This window comes from Anneissia japonica, unplaced genomic scaffold, assembly GCF_011630105.1.
Source record: "Anneissia japonica isolate Jap-2015-1 unplaced genomic scaffold, ASM1163010v1 scaffold288258_len262004_cov172, whole genome shotgun sequence".
NCBI classification, from domain to species: domain Eukaryota; kingdom Metazoa; phylum Echinodermata; class Crinoidea; order Comatulida; family Comatulidae; genus Anneissia; species Anneissia japonica.
The window spans coordinates 23,132-43,456 of NW_022683814.1; the positions used below are offsets into that span (position 1 = coordinate 23,132).

Below are 20,325 nucleotides of genomic sequence, written 5' to 3' on the forward strand. Positions count from 1 at the left end.
CTTATTAACTTTCCCAGTATATTTCAACCAGGAAGCCAATTATACTATTAAAGTAGATTGAAATACACCAGCGAGGATTTGAACCCCGACCTCGAGGTTGAGAAACTGAGCGAAGCGCAACCGTCGAGCTAACCGCTTATCCCTTTTGTAAATATACAAATACTTGCTCTTCTAACTGAACTAAAGTTATACTGGTGTAGCTCATCGGATTGATATTGCAAAGATGTTCATTTTGAAAGACAAACTATTTAACAAAACCATAATAAAATCAACAACAGGGTGATAACATCAACAAATAATATAAAACATTAAATGTCGTTAATCATACAGCTAGATAATAGGTTTATTCTATCAAAGAATTTCTTGAAAAAAACAACTCAGAAAAAAATCCCGTTAAAACCTCAATCAGGCGTGAAATATATGAGACCGACAGATATTTTAGATTTCAAAATTAGAAATAGATTTTTCCCAAGATTTCTATTTAAAAGATGCGAAAAAGTAACTTAATTTTGCATAAGATACGACGCATGAAATCAACCTATCACGAAATTCAACCGAATACCGTTCATTAATTGGCATTAATGATTAATTATAGCGAAATTATAATTCTTAAAATAGATCAATAATGAATGAATTGATTTGAGTTGAAATAACACATCGCTCCTTTAACTAGATTGAAGTTGGTTTGAAAAGCCATTGATGTAGTAGACTTGTGGATAAACTCATTGTCGTCAATCGACGAGGTCATTTTCGTTTATTCGTTAACTCATAAGACATTCAACTTTCATTCTTTATTTATGTATAGCTTAATTATTCTGCCTGCTTATTTGAATCAACGAGCCGTGCATTGTAAGACCTACAACTATATCTGATTCAATGAAAACAAACCCACTCGTTGCTTTGTAAGCAAGTGCGACGGTTGGTTTACGGCAATTGTATCTATTCCGTTAGGGGTGATTGTGTCAATATTTGATCCCTTATGAAATAGAGTTTTTATCTGATAAAGGGCTTGGCGGTCACCCTTAGAATTAATTTTACTAAGTATCGTTTGGTAGTGAACACACCAGAACAGGTAAGTTTGAAAACTTAGACGTTATAATTATAATAATAAGAATATGGACGCTGGCGTTCGGCGCATCTGAAAAGCGGTCCGATTTTCGGTTCGGATCCGATGTAAATGCAGCTTGTTGAATTGCCTTAGCTTTACACACTGATCCGATATTATTATCCGTTCGGTAGGCTTTCCGATCCGAAAATGCGGATTTCATGTGAATGCACCTTAAGGCAATATAATGTACCTTTATTCTAGTTGACCTAATAGTGAACCAGGTGTGGCACAGGATTTTCCCGACGGTGGGGATGGGAGATGTCCTTGACGAGAGCAAAGTTGGTGTTGGCGTGCAGAAAATACATATCGATATAAATTCTTTTCTCTTCGCAACCTTCCTCCGGCGTCGCTTCTGTAGTGGACTGTTCAATATTGACGTCTTGACGGATTTTAGCTGATCTTTATACCCCGACATAGACACAGACTATGCCTATGTAGACACAGACTAGACCTATGTCATTCCTTTTCAATAGCTATTGTGTTTTGTTTTGTATTTTTGTTTTGTTTTTTGTTGTTTTTTGTTGTTTCTTTAACGTGCAAATGAGCCTCAATGCACACGGCACCAACGGCTTAAATCTCTCATCCGAAAGAAAAGCTGAACTTACAAGGAGACCAGCGATGGGAATAGAGCCAGGATCAGGAGTGCTCAACGATTCAGCGAAAACACTGGCTACCACCAGTTTAGCCGACTGAGCTAGGCTGGTACGCTTACGTTGTATTCTGGGTGATTTAGAGTGGTTTGAGTTTGTGTTCTCCATGCCTATTTCGTGAATACTTACCTGGATGAACCATCCAGGTAAGTATCTCACTCAAAGACCAAACACATCACTTCTGATTTGTGTGATTTATAAGTAATTTTAAAATTTTATTTATTTCATATGTTATAGTAATTTATTCTTATGCATGCGCTGTAATTTATTATTAATATACTGTTATGTATGATTCCTTTAAACAAGATTTGTTTAAATTATTGAGCTACGGGGAAAAATTGCTTTATTTTCAATGATTCTTAATTTTTGTCATATTTGCATTCCCTCCTTAAGTTGGAACTAACCTTATTTCATTGTTGTTTTACTTGATAGGGTGGTGGTGAGTGGGCGGAGGTATTTCCTTATTCTTATATGCGCTGTTCAAAGTATAAAGTTATTGAATAAGAAAATTTGGACTTCATTGTGCTTGCATTGTATTGCGGTTCGCGTCTCAAACATTCAACATTAGGGAGCTTTCAACGACGGTAGAACGTAGAACGTGATGACGTCACTAAAAGTCATCTGAGCATGCAAGAACGTTAAGTTCTCGTTATGTGGATTCTAGGATGCAATTTGGCTAATATCTACGTATGCGGAGAACGTATGACGCCCGTTACGGACGGTCAAACATGAGTGATTCCGCACTCCCTCAATAGTAGGGAGCGGTTGGCGCAGCGGTTGCGTTTCGGTCTCCAAAACTTGAAGTCGGAGATTCGAATCTTAACTGGAAATTTCGCTTGTGTCATATTGGGAAAGCACTTTACCTACGTATGTCTCTCTCCATTCAGGCGTATAAATGGGTACCTGGTAGGATAAATTTACATTAAATGTATCGGCATTAAATTGTTGCAAGCACGGCTAGGAATGCTCTCCAGGGAGTTTAGGGAAGTTGCACTTCGTGCTGGTTTGATTACGGATACAATGATCAGGGGTAATACAAAATCGCTAGCGCCTTCTTTCCCTTGACAAAAGACGCGTTGTAACTCCAATATAATTATTATCATCATCACCGTCATCATCACCATCACCATCGTCATCATCGTCATCCTCATCATCCTCATCTTCGTCATCGTCATCATCATCATCGTCATCGTCGTCGTCATCGTCATCGTCATCATCATCATCTTCTTCATCATCATCATCTTCATCATCATCATCTTCATCATCATCATCATCATCAACGTCATCATCATCATCATCTTCTTCTTCATCATCATCATCATCATCATCATTTAATCACTCTGGTCAGTGAGATAATGAAATATTGATTGAAAATGATTTTAAACGTTTTTGATTTAAATATTTGATTGAAAGTTTTATAGATACTGCGTTTAGGGATATATTGGTAATCTTTTGTAATATGTCAATGTATTTTCAATGTGTGGGTACCAAATACTCTCAACATTATCGCATTGTGTTTTTGTCAACACATAGTAATCCTGTCGTAAGTCATCTAGAACTTTTATTTGCAAAATGCAATTATTCTTTAAAATTGAGTAAAACGTGCAGTGATGACACTTTAATTAATTTCAAGTCATGTAAATAAATCAAAATCAGTCATGCCTTACGAGAACTAATTCCAGTCTGTTTTCGAGTCCGTAAATCCGACAATGCTACGTTTGTGTTTTCAAGAAGAGCTTTAGAAATATTTTTTTTTTTAGATTTACCAATCAAAAAATAAATGAATGAATCATTAAACAAATGAACGAATAATAAATTAACCAATCAATCAAGCACGCAATAAACCAATCAATAAACCAATTAATCAAGAAGTAAATTATGATAAGCAAATTAATCAATTAGGATTGTGAAATCTAGTGTACAAAATGTAGAGACGTAATACTATTATTTTGAAACAATTCAGATTCAGATTTATTTATTTTGGCCAAATGAAAATTAAAGTAGGTGCAAAAATACATTGCAGAAAAAACATACAAGCAACTTTTAAAAACAAAATCACATTTAAACGGTATATTAAAGTGAGTTTGTAAGTATACTTTAGGCCTATTTAACAATTTCAAAGAGTTAACTGGCTGAAGAGTACCGTAAAACCTCCAATAGAACCCCTGGGCTGCTTTTTTAGGACTCTTTGAGGCTTCTCTCTTATACACATCTTGAGCCTCAATGCACACGGCACCAACGGCTTAAATCTCTCATCCGAAAGAATTAGAGGATTTATGGCGTGGTACAAAGAAATTATGATAACGCTTAGTTTTGCAGGTGATGGATTTTTCGTCTACCAGAATGTACCATTGATAGAAATTGTTTAAACGATGTAATATTGTTCGTTATACATTTAATTTTATCCACTATTCTTTCCAGGCATATTTCGTTTGTTTTCCTTTATCATGAGTTTTCCTGCTTAATTTGCTATTCTTTGTAGTTAACTTGTATATGATCTTCATGATCATGAGTTCTGGATTAGTGTTTTAATATAGGTTATTTTGTTTTCTGTTTATGTCGTGTTGGCGTTATACAATGTTACTCTAACTTTGTATAGGCCCCTACTTACAAATTTTGTTTAATGACTTATTTTTTTTAATTTGGAACATTATCGTTACAGCGTTTCCGTCACACTCGCTAAACATGTGTAGTTGTCCCCGACACATCTGAATGGCACCCTGATTCTTGACGGCAAATTTTAAATTTGGTTTGCATTCACATGTTAAACTAATGAAAAATACATATAAAATACAAAGTGGGAAATAATTAATTGAATGCCGTGATGACATAGTGTAGTGTTTGTACACCAGACTTATTTTTAGTGGGGTCCAGAAGCTATGGGAAATAATCTTGCACAGACAAGAATATTACAAGATATGGTATATTATAAAATCAGCCAAGGTTTGGTAAATAAATAAAAAGAAAAGAAATAATATGTTAAGAATATTAATATATAACATTAATATAAAGTCAGTCTTCATAGACATAATAAGCACAACGATCGAAAGCTGTGAAATGTCTGATGGCGTTTGGAGTTGACAACTTGGATTTGACTGCGCTTAACATATATCATCTAGTATATGATCTATTTAAATGACGAATCTATACGAGAGCCATGAATCATTACCAACTAATGTAAGCATACCTGCCGGCGCGTAGACATTACAAGGAAAACAAACATTTTACACAATAAAGACTTTAGCCGATTGTACGACCAAGAATTTGATTAGTCGATTGTACGACCAAGAAATCGTGGCACGATTAAGAATTGGTCTTCGAACATAGGTATACGATTGGGAAATTTGAACCAGTACAGCTGAATTCCACTTAGACTGATGATACTGTAGGCATCGATGTATCGTTCTGTTGATTGACTTGGATCAATATATTGAATTGGTGTGGACCGATATTTCTATTAAATTATATACAATCGTAAGTTCCTAGATTAATTTAAAGTGCTTTATTTTTGGCCTAGTCCCGTTGTTACCTGTTCTAAAGCAGTCCGCCTTTTGGTACTGTATATCCGCCTCTTTGTACCAGGCCTTTTGCCGCCAATTTGATATCCGACAACTCGGTCCCGGTCAACTCGGCCCCAAGTCAACTCGGCCCCATGTCAACCCGGCCCCAAGTTAACTCGGCCCCAATTCAACTCGGCCCCATGTAAACTCGGCCCCAAGTAGTCAACTCGGCCCCAAATAGGTCGAAATATTTGTTTTCTTCATTAACATAATGGTATTCGTTTCTTATTATTTCTTATACAAATAGCCTATATATATAATATACATCTAATATATATTTAAATATATTTATATTATACCTTTTTATAATTGTTATTAATATTATTTTAATATTATTTTTGTTAATGCAGTTTTTATTATTGTTACGTGGGTGTAAATAAAAAAGAAATAACAAAGCAACGATTTAAAACACTTTATTTGACATAGTTCAGCTTTGCATTCAAATTAAAATCATTTAGTAAATACACAGTAAATTGGGGCCGAGTTGACTACTTATATGCTATACCTTTATTCGGCTCTTAAGGGGAAATTCTTTTGTCTATGATTTCCCCTTAACGTCGCTTTAGTTTCCCCTTAGCGACACTACTTTCGCCTTATGGTATTGTTTTTAACCAATTCATTGTTTTAGTTTCCCCCTATGGATACTTCTAAGCCTGTCTCTTATACACATCTAGATGTGTATAAGAATATTTGCAATAAAGCGACAATGCTACTTAAAGTTTCTGTCCAAATCTAAGGGCCCCGGAATTCTATGCTCAGTGGTTAAACTGAGCTCTAAATGTGACTGATCTTGATATTATAGGCCTATGCCATACGCACGTGGCTGCTGACAATCAAAGAGTGTAATTGAATCGTGCCAATATAGCTTCAATTTGCATGACTCCTCTCTATTTTAAGATACTATGTTGATTGATTGCGATTGTTCGCTCAATAGAAAGACTAGAATCTGAGTCTATCTTAGACTAAGAATGATTTATTGTCGTTAGCCTAAATGCAACATTCTCTAACATCTTTGAATACTCTGGTGTGCGTAATCACCAATGACGAGAATGTTTTCTTTTCTAAAACTACCTCAAGTTTTTAGTAAATATCTTATTATGTCAGAAATGAAATACAATTTTGAATGCTGCACTGGAGTATTTCTTATAATAATATTAAAAAGCGATTAATTTTATGGGTTTTTTTTCTTCATTGTTGAAAAATTTAAGTTAGAGAGATATGTTTTTTTGTCATTTTTTCTAAAATTGTTTGCCTTTTTTCAACTGTCGATGAATGTATGTATGTTTTTCCCGAAATGTTGAAATAAACAAAAAAAATCTATTAATTTTGTTATTAAGCTTACCTTAACCAAACATGTAAATAAAATGAAAATCTAAACTTACAAACTAAAATTATACAACTGACAGTAGAAAAACGTTTTTGTTTTCAAAACAAAGTTAGGCCTAATGTGTAAAAAGAGAGGTCACTGGATTGTGTCTAATACGACATGCATTCTACGCATGCTCGTTTAACATAGGCCAAAATTAATTGCAATATCAAGTCATATACCAAATAGATGACATCAAAGAGCTTTGGAAATGTTTGTTCATTACACACAACACCGTTGATGAGGACAAATGTGTATAGGCTATATTTTCGTGAATGTAAAGTTCTTGTGCCAATTTACACGTATTTTCATTTTCACTTCGATACACCTTTCTATAAAAGTTTTTATGGGACAATAATTACTAGTTACAGAACCATTGAGGGCGAAAACATAATCTGTTCTTCAAAAGGAAATCCCAAAAGACAACTCGGAATCTGCGTATATCATCTTGCCAATTCCACAACATTGGCTTACTGTAATTATATGAAACTCAAAGCAAGCTATTTGAGTAGGCATAATATAATCAGAGAATCGTCTCTTTAAAAAGCAACTGTCAAGACAACAGGCAGACGCAGCATAAATTCCAGTCCTTAATTGGAAAACAAGGAACAGTTACACATGGTAATGGTAGTCTTTTGGCCTACACTATACCTGGCTTACTGTTGGCAAGTTATGAGATTTAGTAAATAATGGATTGTAAAGATCATGAGTACCAAACTGTTTTCCTCTCGTTCACACGAATCGATTTTTTTTATTCAGTGCACTCGCATCAATGAATTTTTTTTTATTATCATTTCAGCAGTCCCATGAGTTTGCGTTTAAATTATTTTAGTAATGAGACTATAAAATTGTTTGTAATTTACATCATCTGAAATTAATGAAATAATGGTAAATAATTACACTGATCTTTTTTCACTCGATGTAAAATAAAATTATGCTAGTATTAGAAAATAGTTATTATCAGCGTGCGTTAAGCTGTTGTGTTTGCTAGTAATACGATTAATCGTCTGCTTTAATTACTGTTCTCAAATCTGATTGGCCAGCGCAAACGCATCGGCAATGGTCCATGAAACTTGTGCAAAATGAAACGCGTACTTTCAGGCCAGACAACATTTTCAAACCGTTGACATAGAGAAAGAACTGCAAGTCAACAGTAGCCTGCCAAAGAGGGAGATGCACAGTGTCGAGAAATTTTAAGTGGATTTTCTAAACCAGTTGTTCTTATTGATAGTAAAGACCTTTATGTTTGAGTTAGCGTCCACTGTACAATACCACTCACTGTGATCATTAAATCGCCAGAGCTGTATGCGAATTATTTATCAGCATTTCTGCTACCCTATTTGCTAATCTACTTTTAGACTGTGTTTCTATCTTATCAATTGACTGGTGTTACAGTACAATTGTTCTAATATAGCGAATTCCTGAAAAAAAAAATTCTTCGAAAGTTACGTGTATACAAATTATTAGTAAGGTAAGTTTAGTTTAATGGAATTAAATCTCTATTATAGCTTATAGTTGGTATTTAAAAAAAAAAACCGAGCCGAAATTCAGTATGAAAAAAAAACGTTTTTCATAAAAAAAATCACGCAAATTCAATTAATAAATGTTGTTTTATCAATCACCGTTCATTAAAAACGAACACTTCACTAAATATTGCAATCATCACTTAGTCGGGCTTGCATATGAAGGCGGTACCTCACGATGATATGCGATTGAACAAGTTCTGTTCCCCATGGGTTCGACATTTCGGTATCTATTGTTGTAACATTTTGAATAAAATACTGTACATAGTAAATATATATTTTGAGCGTAGCGCTAACATTTTAAGAGTGGTGCATTGCTTATTTTTCCTAAGCCTGGCGGTCATTTTGTTTTTTCGTCCAATCGTTGCGGTCCCGCCACGCTTAAGTATAGCTGGTGAGACCCCTGATATAGCTTGATAAAGACTTACAGTCAAAAGTCATAATTTATATATATATATATATTATATTATATATTTCAATGTAATTTCTTTTCCTTTTTTTAATTTTTTTGTGGTAACAAACTTGGGGACCCGGACCGGCTGCTTTCTTCCTGAATCTGCCCCTAACTTCGTAGACCTATTCTGTGTGGCACTTTTGTAAAAGAGTGTTAATAAGCAATCAAACAGGCCTAGACCAGCCCACACACTAAAATGTAAATTAAAATATTTAATATAATATATGACTGCTGCCTGAGTGTAGAATATTACAACTTTTAATGTTTAAAATTCATCTTGGCTTTAAAGAGGATTTTTCAGGAATTTATCCTGTCTACAATCGTAAACAACTGTCTCAACTGCTCACAAAACATATACTAATACAAATACTAATTTCCGCGAAGTATCTGTGTGTTGACTCATCACTAACCGAGACTATGTACTCTGCTGAGGAAAGTTCACTTCCGATAATGTGTACGGAACACGTAGGCTATAGTAGGATTTCGTCGGTATGAACACACCAAAGATAAACCAGGAAAATGTCTTATTGCTAGTGAAGTCCTTCTGGTTATGTGATATCAGATATTTCAATTCAGTAACATACACAGTTTAAAGTTTAGAGTAAATTTAATAATTGCAAAACACTAATTTTTTTTAATTTTCGAGTGAAACTATAGATCTAGTGAAAACCCGTCGTACGACAGTTAACATCAACACAACATAGGAAGGTTAAGCATTGCTTTCATAACATCACTACACTGTCGCTCAATGTTTTCACTGCAATCGTTCACCGCGTTGCTGCGCCTGTCCCCGACGCAATCGGGGAAGGCTCCCTATTCGATTAAAGCCTGTTTTTTTTTTTTTTAAATCGCTACACTGTCGCTACAGGCTCCCCCATTCCACCGACCAATCATCATCACCGAAAGCTGTGGACGATAGCGTGTAGCGATTTTGTATGGAAACCAAGCAATATACAATCAGCTTCGCCAACATTAATTTTTCGGCGATAGCGTGTACCGATTTCATGGGAACCAGTAGTAGTACGTTTGGCTAGTTTTTCTCATTCAAACGGGGTTTTAATGATAGGCCAATACAAAAGAAATTTCTAATTCTCTCCAACCCGTAGTGTTGTTTATAATATGAATGCTCACAGCTCATTGACTTATGTTTGCTGATAATGCATTGTACTATGTTTGCAAGGAGGCCAGGAAGTATAGCATTATGTTTTCTATTCTAGCCTTGGCGTAGTCTTCATCATTTTGTACCCTCTTCTACCACTGTCCATGTAGGGAACATAAAACGTATAGTTTATCCTGATTTGCTTATAGTCATGGTTGACTCCATGGTCCTGCTGTACTGTAATATATTTGATCGTATGTATATTACAACTGCCTGAAATATGATTTATTTCAGGCTAGTTGTATGTGTATAGTTTCATAATAAGTCATAATTAATCTAAGTGCTGTACTGATATTTCATGTGTGGTGTAGTATAAACCTTATATGTTTGATAAAGAATATATTAATCGAGAAAATCAAGACCTTCCTATTACAGTTAGTACCATCTACCATCTGAGCTCATGCCAAGTGATATTACCCTTGGATTTTCCCATTAGGACAGGTACATTGCGTAATACACAATGAATAATAGTAGATTACATGATAGTAACTTTGTAGTTGAGATACACCTCCTCTGGTGGGTAATTAAAAATAATAATAAATATTTAGGAAAAACGTATGTCCTCATCAGGTTTCGAATAGAAAGACCTTCCGATTACCGTTCGGATACTCTCCTCTTGCATAATGACTTCCAACGCTTTCTTGGAGATTCTAGCCTGACAAAGAAAATCGAGACTCAAGTATCTCTATTAATCCAATGTCAAGGAGTTGACTTTAATTGTGGCATGGTTAACATCGATAAAAGATTCACTCAATTCTCGAACCAATAATATTGTTTATAATGTCTGCTATTTGCTGTTCTCCTGAATTCAGCGTTTGCTAAGCTTGACTAAAGAATTATATGGAACAGATATCTTAACCAGAGATGTTTTCTCTAGGATAACAATATATCAACAATATATCTGGTCATACTTAATTAAAATACTAAATAGATAATGTTGGCTTCCTCTAGGATTTATATATTATATATGGAGGTGTATGCCTATAATGAAATGTAATGGTAATGAGACGCTGATAATGAATATTTTTCCATGGAAAATATTAATTTTACCGTACTTTTTTTACTAAAAAGTAAACCCCCGATATGCATTATTTGAAAGCTTGTTTACCAATAATAGGATAATACATGAATAGTATCCCTTCACCAAAAAATAATTTCAAATCCCAAACCTGAAACTAACCATTAAATTTAATTTTGTACTATGTAGAATAGGCCTATTTGTAAAGAGCTTATGGACACTTTGCGAAAATAGGTAGCATACTTTAGCGTGATTAATTCTGAATGTATTTTGATGGACAAGTCAGTCTGTTGGAATTGTCCACAGAAACACGAGAACACATCACCTAGTGAGCTTCTTTTAAACGTGCATATGTGACTAACAGCTTAACATTGCTTCAAAAAGTCAGGAGAAGCACACTTTACTGGTGACAGCGTTTATGCTTTTTCTTCTCGGCTTTTATATATTTGATCAGATTGTATTGTTGTTTCTTGCCGAAATGAATAAAATACAAAATAAAATTCGATGCCTTTTTATAAACATTCTTTAGCATACTGGTCAAAGTTGTCATAGTTACCCGCCAGCTGTTTTAGAAATATACTTTAAAAAAAATCCAAGCTTACTTTAAAATATGACTGAATATGTCTGATAATTTTGTTATACAATTACTGGATTAGAAGACAGCACGCAAATTTTAGACGGCTAAGGTCCTTGATATAATTATGTTGATTCGACGTTGAAGAAATAGCTATTATGCCCTATTCATTTTACCGGATGTAGGCCTATTCACTTTCAATTTATTGACTCTAAGCAGATCAATCTAGTCTAATAGTATTCCAGGCATTGAGCAGTCCATGACATAAGGCACGATATAAATTTCTGTGTTGTTGTCATTGGTGACTACAAGAGTTTTTTTTCTTTAATAATTTAAAAGTGTGAAACGACATCGTATGGCAAAATATTGCGGAATTCAACATAAATCACTCGAAGACAGGTTATTTCTTGAACTTACGTGTATATACACGCCTACAGCATATAGTGATTATTTATGGTAGGCCTATAAAGTGAATAAAGTAAATGTTCTATTTTGTGCGTAAAGAACGTTACGGTTTATCAACGCACGCTCAGAGATACAGTAGTCCGCTTCAGCAGGAGACACCTTCGGGCCCAAAAAAAGTGTCCTTTGTCGTCGAAAAAATGTCTCCTTAATAAGGATGTCCCCATTTAGTGGTGTCCCAAAGGTGGTGTAAAGTAAAACGTTACGGCTCATCGACGTCATGTTCAGAAGCGAACTATGTGGCCTAGACGATGCTGCAAACAAAGAAAACAGCATGACTACCTTTTGTAGACCAAACTTATTTCGAAAGATTTCTCTAAAAATGAACATTTTACGAAGCTTACGAATAATCTCTGTGTTTAATCTAAACAAATCTATTTAATTAATGACGAAAATGAACGTTGAATAAAAAGTCAGTTTACATGTTGAAATTCGATGTCAGCACTTAACATATGCATTAGAATAAATCTCTTGCTAATAACTGGCCTTGAGTCATAATTAGGCTATAACCAATATAGCTAATTGAAGTATCGATTATGAATTCGTTATTAGATTGCAAGATGGCAGCCGACCAAAATCCAATTCAGCTGATCCGATCAAAACTTGTTGAAGCTGGAGGACGCAAAGGGCTAATGCAGTAAGTTAAACTAAAGAGTACAACAACTACTAGGCTTACTAATACTATTACTACCACCACCACCACTACTACTGCTGCTGCTGCTACTTACTTATAAAACAACAAAAACAACAACTACAGCAACAACAACAACAATAATAATAATAATAATAATAATAACAATAATAATAATAACTAATAATAATAATAATAATAATAATAATGTGATAATAATAATTAGAATAATAATAATGGTGATGTTGATAAGTATCAATATCATTGTAATGGTCTTACTGATTGATTGATTGATTGATTAATTGATAGATTGATTGATTGATTGATTGATTGATTGATTTGATGTTCCATTGTAAATGTCGTTTTCTGTCCACATATTCTAACATTTAGAATCAATTTTAAATTTGATTAAATTTGCTTTTCTTTGAAGCACGCTTTAACGGTTAACATAATTACAGACTAATTCAACTTAAATTAGTTGCAATTTCAACTTTATAGAAATAATTACGGTAAATTCGCTTAGTAGGCCTGGATATAGGCATCACAATGACGACCTTATTATTGCTAGTATTGCCTAGGCCTACTTCAGTTACTTACTTTTACAGACTCCATGTTAGATTAGATTAGTGGTTTGGAATATTGAAGGCACCCAGCGGGGGAAATACGTGCCTATGCAAACAATAAGTTTTAAATGGGGAAGAGGAGGCACATTACTCTGGTAGAAAAGAATTACTAACCACTATCGTTATCACGTTTATCTTTATATCGTCATGATAAACATATCGTCATGATAAACATGGTGATATGCGTTAATTGTCTTTCGATTTATAAGCCACACTAATCAATGATATTTTTTGGTATTTAAGTGCCTTCCGACAGATGGACCGCAACAAAGATTTTGAACTTTCAAAGAAAGAGTTCAAGACTGGCCTAGAGCTGTCTCTTATACACATCTAGATGTGTATAAGAGACAGGCTTCAAAAATGATCAATTAAATTACGACAACTAAAATCCTAGACATTTGATCGATATTTTAAATAGTGCCTAGACCTATTATATATAAATAGTATATGGAAATGTTGTACCAGCGACATAGTATTGTACAGAAGACTCTCGGACGCTACCAATGTTCTAATGCGCCTCAAAGAAATGAAAATAATACGGGTTAGGTACAAATTAATGAGGGTGTCATTAGACTCAATGACTAATAATAAAAAAGACTGAAATTAAAGGTTATATTATTTCAAGTATTCGAAACAATTCCATTGTCGCCCCCAGCGTACTTGATATTATAGTAGACGCACGTTTATTAGGATTCCCACTAGCCTCCCCGATAGATATGCCGACAACAGATCATTTATTTGATGCTCTAAACAATGAGAGCAGCATACATGATTTTAGATCATTTATTTATTACAGACTAATTCAACTTAAACTAGTTGCAATTTCAACTTTATAGAAATAATTACGGTAAATTCGCTTAGTAGGCCTGGATATAGGCATCACAATGACGACCTTATTATTGCTAGTATTGCCTAGGCCTACTACAGTTACTTACTTTGACAGACTCCATTTATGTTAGATTAGATTAGTGGTTTGGAATATTGAAGACACCCAGTACATTTAAAGACATTTTTTATGTTCGTAAAAGAGCGGGGGAAATCCGTGCCTATGGAAACAATAAGTTTTAAATGGGGAAGAGGAGGCACATTACTCTGGTAGAAAAGAATTACTAACCACTATCGTTATCACGTTTATCTTTATATCGTCATGATAAACATATCGTCATGATAAACATGGTGATATGCGTTAATTGTCTTTCGATTTATAAGCCACACTAATCAATGATATTTTTTGGTATTTAAGTGCCTTCCGACAGATGGACCGCAACAAAGATTTTGAACTTTCAAAGAAAGAGTTCAAGACTGGCCTAGAGAAGATTGGCATCACGTCAACAGTCGGAGATGAGGCAGTAGAACGCGCTTTCAAGCTCTTCGACCACGATGACTCGGGCAAAATTGATTACTCCGAATTTGTGGATAGTTTGACGGTAATTGTTTGATCTTCCAAAATTCCATTCCGTCTATTAACATTTGTATAATATATGCATATTCTTATGCATTGGAGTAAAGTTAAATAGCTTGGTGGTTAAGATACTTACTTTCCAATCCTACGGTTCTGGTTTGGGTTCCTGTAACTGTAACAGTATTTTTGTCTCACGACCAAAACAATAAGACTCCCAATAAGACTTAACAAAAGACTTAGGTTATAAGTCACTAAGGAAAGTACTTATTTGATAAACAAGTTTAAAATTTAACTCATTCTGTGTGGTAGTTCGGCTCGTCATGAAAGTTATGGTAACTAATAAGACAGGTAGTATTAAATCATGAGAAATTGGTGGTAAATTAATAAACAACAAATAGTGACATAAGTAAAAAGATATGATAAAGCATAGTGGTAAAAAGCAAATGTAAATAATGAACAAAGTAGTAAGTTGCAGTTGGTGTTAAGTTACAAGCAAGTAGACGGTCGTGGTAATTGGTGGTATACTGGTAAGTCAGCAACGTGAAATTATAGTAAGCCACAAGCAACAAGTAGTAGTAAGTCACAAATTAATAGTGGTAAGTCATAACCAAGGTAGTAAGTCACAAGGAGCTAGTGGTGAGCCAAGGAAGTACAGGTTGTGTAGTTACAGGGGACTACTTTTGATCCTAAAGCTAGGATAGGGAAAAAATGTTAATATGTTGTACTGATTTTTTTTCTAAGACACAAAAAAGGGGAAACGGTGGAAAATGTGTGGTTAGTCTCGTTTCCATCAGTTTTTATATAGGCCTATTCAAAAAACTGTATCTCAAACTATTTTAGTGTCTTCTAATTGCATAGGCCTATTGTGTCTTTGAATCCATTAAATCCAGGCTCCTGAGGAAAAATGCTGATATGTTGTACAACTAGTTTTTTTTTTCTAAAACAAAAAATGGGAGAAACGGTGCAAAATGGATGTTAACGTCCCTTGTCCACCAGTTTTTTAATTTTCAAAAAGCTGTCTACCATTAACCATTTCCCAATTTTTCGTCAAAAACTTTGTTTGTGTCTTCTAAAAATCAGTTATACAATATATCAACAGTTTTCCTCTGGAGTCTGTCCTGGTTGTTTGTCACATACAAACCTTTCTCCGAAGGCTGACTCTGGAGATAACTTTCATTCCAATATACCTACGCCCCGCCCCTTGGATATTGTTGCTAAGGTCCCACAAAACGACAGTGAGTTATAAACATAGAGCTATTAAACAACTAGAGAGCTGACAAGATGGCGGAACAATGCAGAGTTGTGTATGTGTACCATCCAAGATGGCCGCCGTAGCAAAGCGCCATCTTCAGGCTTAGTATGCATATTATTACCATAAATAAGCCCTCTGACTGAATATTATTAATGATAATTAGTATTGATAATGACAAATTATTAAACTGTCGTAGCCAAAACGAGACCAAGTGGAGCATCTTATTTAAAAAAAAGTACCAAGGAATGAAAATTAAAACCGTGTGCATTACACCCAAACACCGCAACGCTCGAGTTTCAAACATAGCTGTACTGAACTTTCTGTGTAAATTGAGGGCGCCATTGAAAATGATAGTGCTCAGGCGAAATTTGATTGGCTGAATATATGGCAGCCACACACACACACAGCTCTGCGTATTTCGAACATCGAATACATTGCGGTTAGCGCTCTAGTATTCTTATTATATCTCTATGGTTATAAAACATACGCGAACACATGCGTTTGTGGGACAACACGTGCGCTTGTTGGAAACGCGCGTATTCCTGGCACTTATCTGATTGGTCGGTTCTTCAGTTTGATTGACACTCAAAGGTCCATTTTATAACTAGAAAGTATTTCCTCGTTAATTAACAAAACACATTCCTATTTAGTTTTGCACAGCATTATATATCGGTTACATGTTTTTAGTAAAAATCTGCAAATCCTGAATTATTTCGACCTGCGTCTCATTGTAAGCTATTAAATTTTCTTAAATGAGCAATTTGATAATTCTATCAATATAATTTGTCATTAATTAACGAACTAAAAGTTATGAATCATACTACAGCCTTATCAAATTGTATGAAATGTGTATCAAAATGTATTTCAATATGTCCATATAATTATAAGTACGTCTTTAACTATCACATGCATATTACAGGTAGTAGGCCTGTTAATATTTACGTAGTGTTAAATATGTTTATGTTTACTGTACGTTAGTTAGTTTAAGGTATTTTGTAACATTGATTATTATTATTATAAATATTTGTATATAAAATAATGCTGTTTGCATGGGTACAGCTGATATTAAAAACGTACTGATGATAAGTTTGGAGCAATTTTTTAAGTCTAGTATAGTATCTTGATTTCCGAAGACTATAGTTGGAAGATTTGTTTTGCAGTAGGTTTAATAGTCCTTGTTCACGTATCACAGGGCCATGAGAATAAGACATTAATACGAAAGATCCTAATGTGCTTGCATACGGCAGGAAATTATGATAAAAGGAATCAGTACGGTATGTACTACAGTCCAATTTAATGCAGCTCATATTTCCTGCTGTTTATCATCGTGAAATTAGAGAGTGCTTCCTTATTTCCATAATGCTACCTTGTACATAAGTGATATCGGCATACAACGGGCCTTGTTTAGCAATCATCTCCATGACGTGATTAACAGTGTAAACTGAGATACCACAATTAATGAATCCTTTAAATAAGTATTTGTGTGTTTGACGACCTGTAGCCATTGGTAGACTCAAAACCAGTAATCACTCGGTGTTTAAATGCAAAGGTCTGTTCATACCCGAACCAGGGACGAGAACTCCCTGCCCCAACCCAAAATTTTAAAATGTAGGCCTAGTAGAAAAACCTTTGCTCCAAAACATCCACTGACGACGGTAGCCCAGCTATAGAACTTCGTTTTGCAATCGGATCGTGAACAAATTATACAGTACCAAATGAAACAGAGCCTACGTCCCGATGTATTCATGACATTCTTGGAATACAATATTAAGTCCCACTGCAGCTAACACTAGAACATGTGTTAGACCCTTCAGCTAATACAGCACTCTTTTTATGACGTACTGAGAATCCTAAATCAATTATAGTAGGCCTACTAGTGTTTACTTTAGATATTCTGAGAAAATATAATAATGATGCGATTTAAAATCTTTCATATTCTATATGATTTAGAGCTGAAAAGTTATTTTCGACAGAGCTCAACGAATCGGAAATGACATTTCAATTGCTCTTGAGATAGGTAGAAGTAATTTGTCATAGCATTCGATGATTTATGAAGAGCTATACAGTTACGCTCTGTGTCAGTCAACTTGCAAGCAAGAAAATTTTAACTTGGAATGACGTGTTCGAAATGTAGAAAAATGATGAGATTGAATTCACTTGGGAAAGTATAATATCTTCATGTGACCTTGCTCAAAGTTCATGAAAGGTCAAGTAATGCTATCGTGCACAAGTCCTTTAACTACGATATAGTAGCCGAACTCCTATTAAGGGGACGCGTTGGAACCAAAACAGTGCCTCCATAGAGGTGTCCCCTGATTGGTATACAGATAACTACTATCATCATACCAAGACATATATCCTTAGTAGGAGTGTCCCAAAGGATGGGTTATAATGTATAAATATAATGAATCGTCACTAATATCAGAATGTTTACTGTCTGCCATCATCGTTAACGTTATATTAGTCTAATCACTGATATCGGTGTTCTCCATAAATATAACATATCAACAACAGTAGGCCTATCATTATCGCCATAATAACCGTCTTAACCCTCATGATCATCATTTATTCATCATCATCATCATCATCATCATCATCCTCATCATCATCATCATCACCACCAACATCATCAGTACTGTATCACCGCCATTAGCATTAGCATCAGCATCCGTTCCTCCTCATCTTCTCCATCGTCATCATCGTAATCATCATCATCATCATAATCATCATCATCATCATCATTATTCTCATCTCCATAATCATTACCACCGCCATCAACATTATCATCTTCATCATCATTACTATCATCATCACCATCATCATCTTTATCATCAACAACAACCTCATCATCATCATCATCATCATCAAAATCTTCACCATCTTCTTCATTATCATTATTATACGTAATCGTAATTAACGACATAGTTGTTTTCATTATTAGTGTGCACAATACTGCTATCAATTACAGTGTCCCAACTAGAATAGTTAATGTGATTGTTGAGAATAAACAAGAAACCTGTTTATAAATATAAATTGTTCATTTAATTTCTAGTTACCTTTAATGTCAGCAAACAGACGAAAAAAAGTAAGGGAGATTTTCGGTCGCCTAGATAAAGACGGTAGTGAATATTGTACGGAAGAGGATCTCCGGAGTATGATGAACAAAGATGAAATAGAACAATTTTTAAAAGAGTTCGACAAGCAAGGAGAAGAAGACGGAAAAGTGAGTTTAAATACTAATACAAATCGTTTAAGCAATGTATTCAAGTTTAGATTGAAATCTCGTAACTTTTCCACTTGAATCTCGTGTAGGTCCTATTATAATTTTCCCGATGGTCGTGATTATGTACCTACGCCTGATACTCTCTGAGAGCAATAGGCCTATGTTAAAGGAAAAAACAATCATGGTTTGAACATTACGCAAAAGTAATTTAACGATTTTCATAGCCATCTAATGATGTAAACTGAAGACACAGGACAATGAAGATATTCAACAGTTAGTAATTTTTTTCCTGAGGCATAGAAATCCACACTAATATGAATTCTATTCGTCTTTTCAGATATCCTTACAAGAATTTGCCGCGTATTATTGCAAGATTGGCGAACCTATGACAGACGAGGAATTTCACGACAGGATTCAACGTGATTGGCCAGAGTGAACTCTCAGCTGTTATAGCGTCCAATAAAATTAACAAGCGTAACAATTCAAGAAATTTGTATACTATTATGATCTGAATATAATAAGACATGACATATTAAAGTGATAGTCGTATGTGTGAAGAGTAGGCCTTCAAGTAATATATAGCAATTTTAAAGTAACATACAGCAATATTATTATGACACATATAGCTTATATAGTCTACAGTTAATAATTATTTTATTTAAACGGTCATTTTTTGGAATTTCAGTGGACCTGTAATGTAACTTACATTTAGGCGTAGGCCTATAACTGTTTTTCTCCGACCGTGCCAATGAACAAACAGTATGCTTATATAGTCGTAGCTGAGGTTGTGGGTATTTGTTTATATTAATATATAGGCTTATCAATTATTTATTATTATTATTACATTGTAGAAATACAGGAAACTACTTCGTTAAGAGAATCGTGAAGGTTATATAATTAATTAATTAATTATAAATTGCATTATTTATTTCTAAATAAATATTCATAAAATACTATGCAGTCTAATTTCTCGAGAGTACTCAACTGTAAAATCCACTAGGCAGACGATGTTAATCATAGACGGCAGACATTTAACATTAATGCCATCACGTGGAAAATACGTTGTCACGCACGCATGCGTTGTACTGTACCATATCGCTTTGTACGTTTGGGGGTTTCAATTAATTTATTTCAATTACAGTACATCTTCAAATTTACGTGTGTTTTGTTCCTTTTAAATAGTAGGTCTATCACGTAATTATGCACCTGAAATAAGGTACAGGGGCCAGATTTATCAAACTCTATAGAAATCAGCTTAAATTCGTCTTAAGTCCATTTTTTGCTTAAGTCAAATTTATCCACATTGCTTATATAGCTTAA

At 34.5% G+C, this 20,325-nt stretch overlaps 1 protein-coding gene across 2 annotated transcripts; it reads left to right on the forward strand.

Moving 5' to 3' along the window:
• The first annotated feature begins 837 nt into the window (after positions 1-837).
• On the forward strand, positions 838-20,158 carry LOC117102855 (calcyphosin-like protein). 2 transcript variants are annotated; one of them, XM_033243284.1, is made up of 5 exons: positions 838-1,072; positions 12,427-12,511; positions 14,372-14,555; positions 18,835-19,005; positions 19,343-20,158. In XM_033243284.1, exons 2-5 carry the CDS (start codon positions 12,435-12,437, stop codon positions 19,439-19,441), a joined length of 531 nt encoding a protein of 176 aa, XP_033099175.1. In that variant the 5' UTR covers positions 838-1,072; positions 12,427-12,434; the 3' UTR covers positions 19,442-20,158. The 2 variants fall into 2 exon arrangements, with proteins under 2 accessions (XP_033099175.1, XP_033099183.1); XM_033243292.1 differs by lacking the exon at positions 838-1,072 and adding an exon at positions 7,788-8,155.
• The last annotated feature ends 167 nt before the right edge of the window (positions 20,159-20,325 follow it).

Coding starts and splice junctions, on each gene's coding strand:
- LOC117102855 (XM_033243284.1), top strand. CDS start 12,435: ATGGCAGCCGACCAAAATCCAATTCAGCTGATCCGATCAAAACTTGTT. Junction 12,512..14,371: donor GGACGCAAAGGGCTAATGCA/GTAAGTTAAACT, acceptor TTGGTATTTAAG/TGCCTTCCGACAGATGGACC. Junction 14,556..18,834: donor AATTTGTGGATAGTTTGACG/GTAATTGTTTGA, acceptor TTTAATTTCTAG/TTACCTTTAATGTCAGCAAA.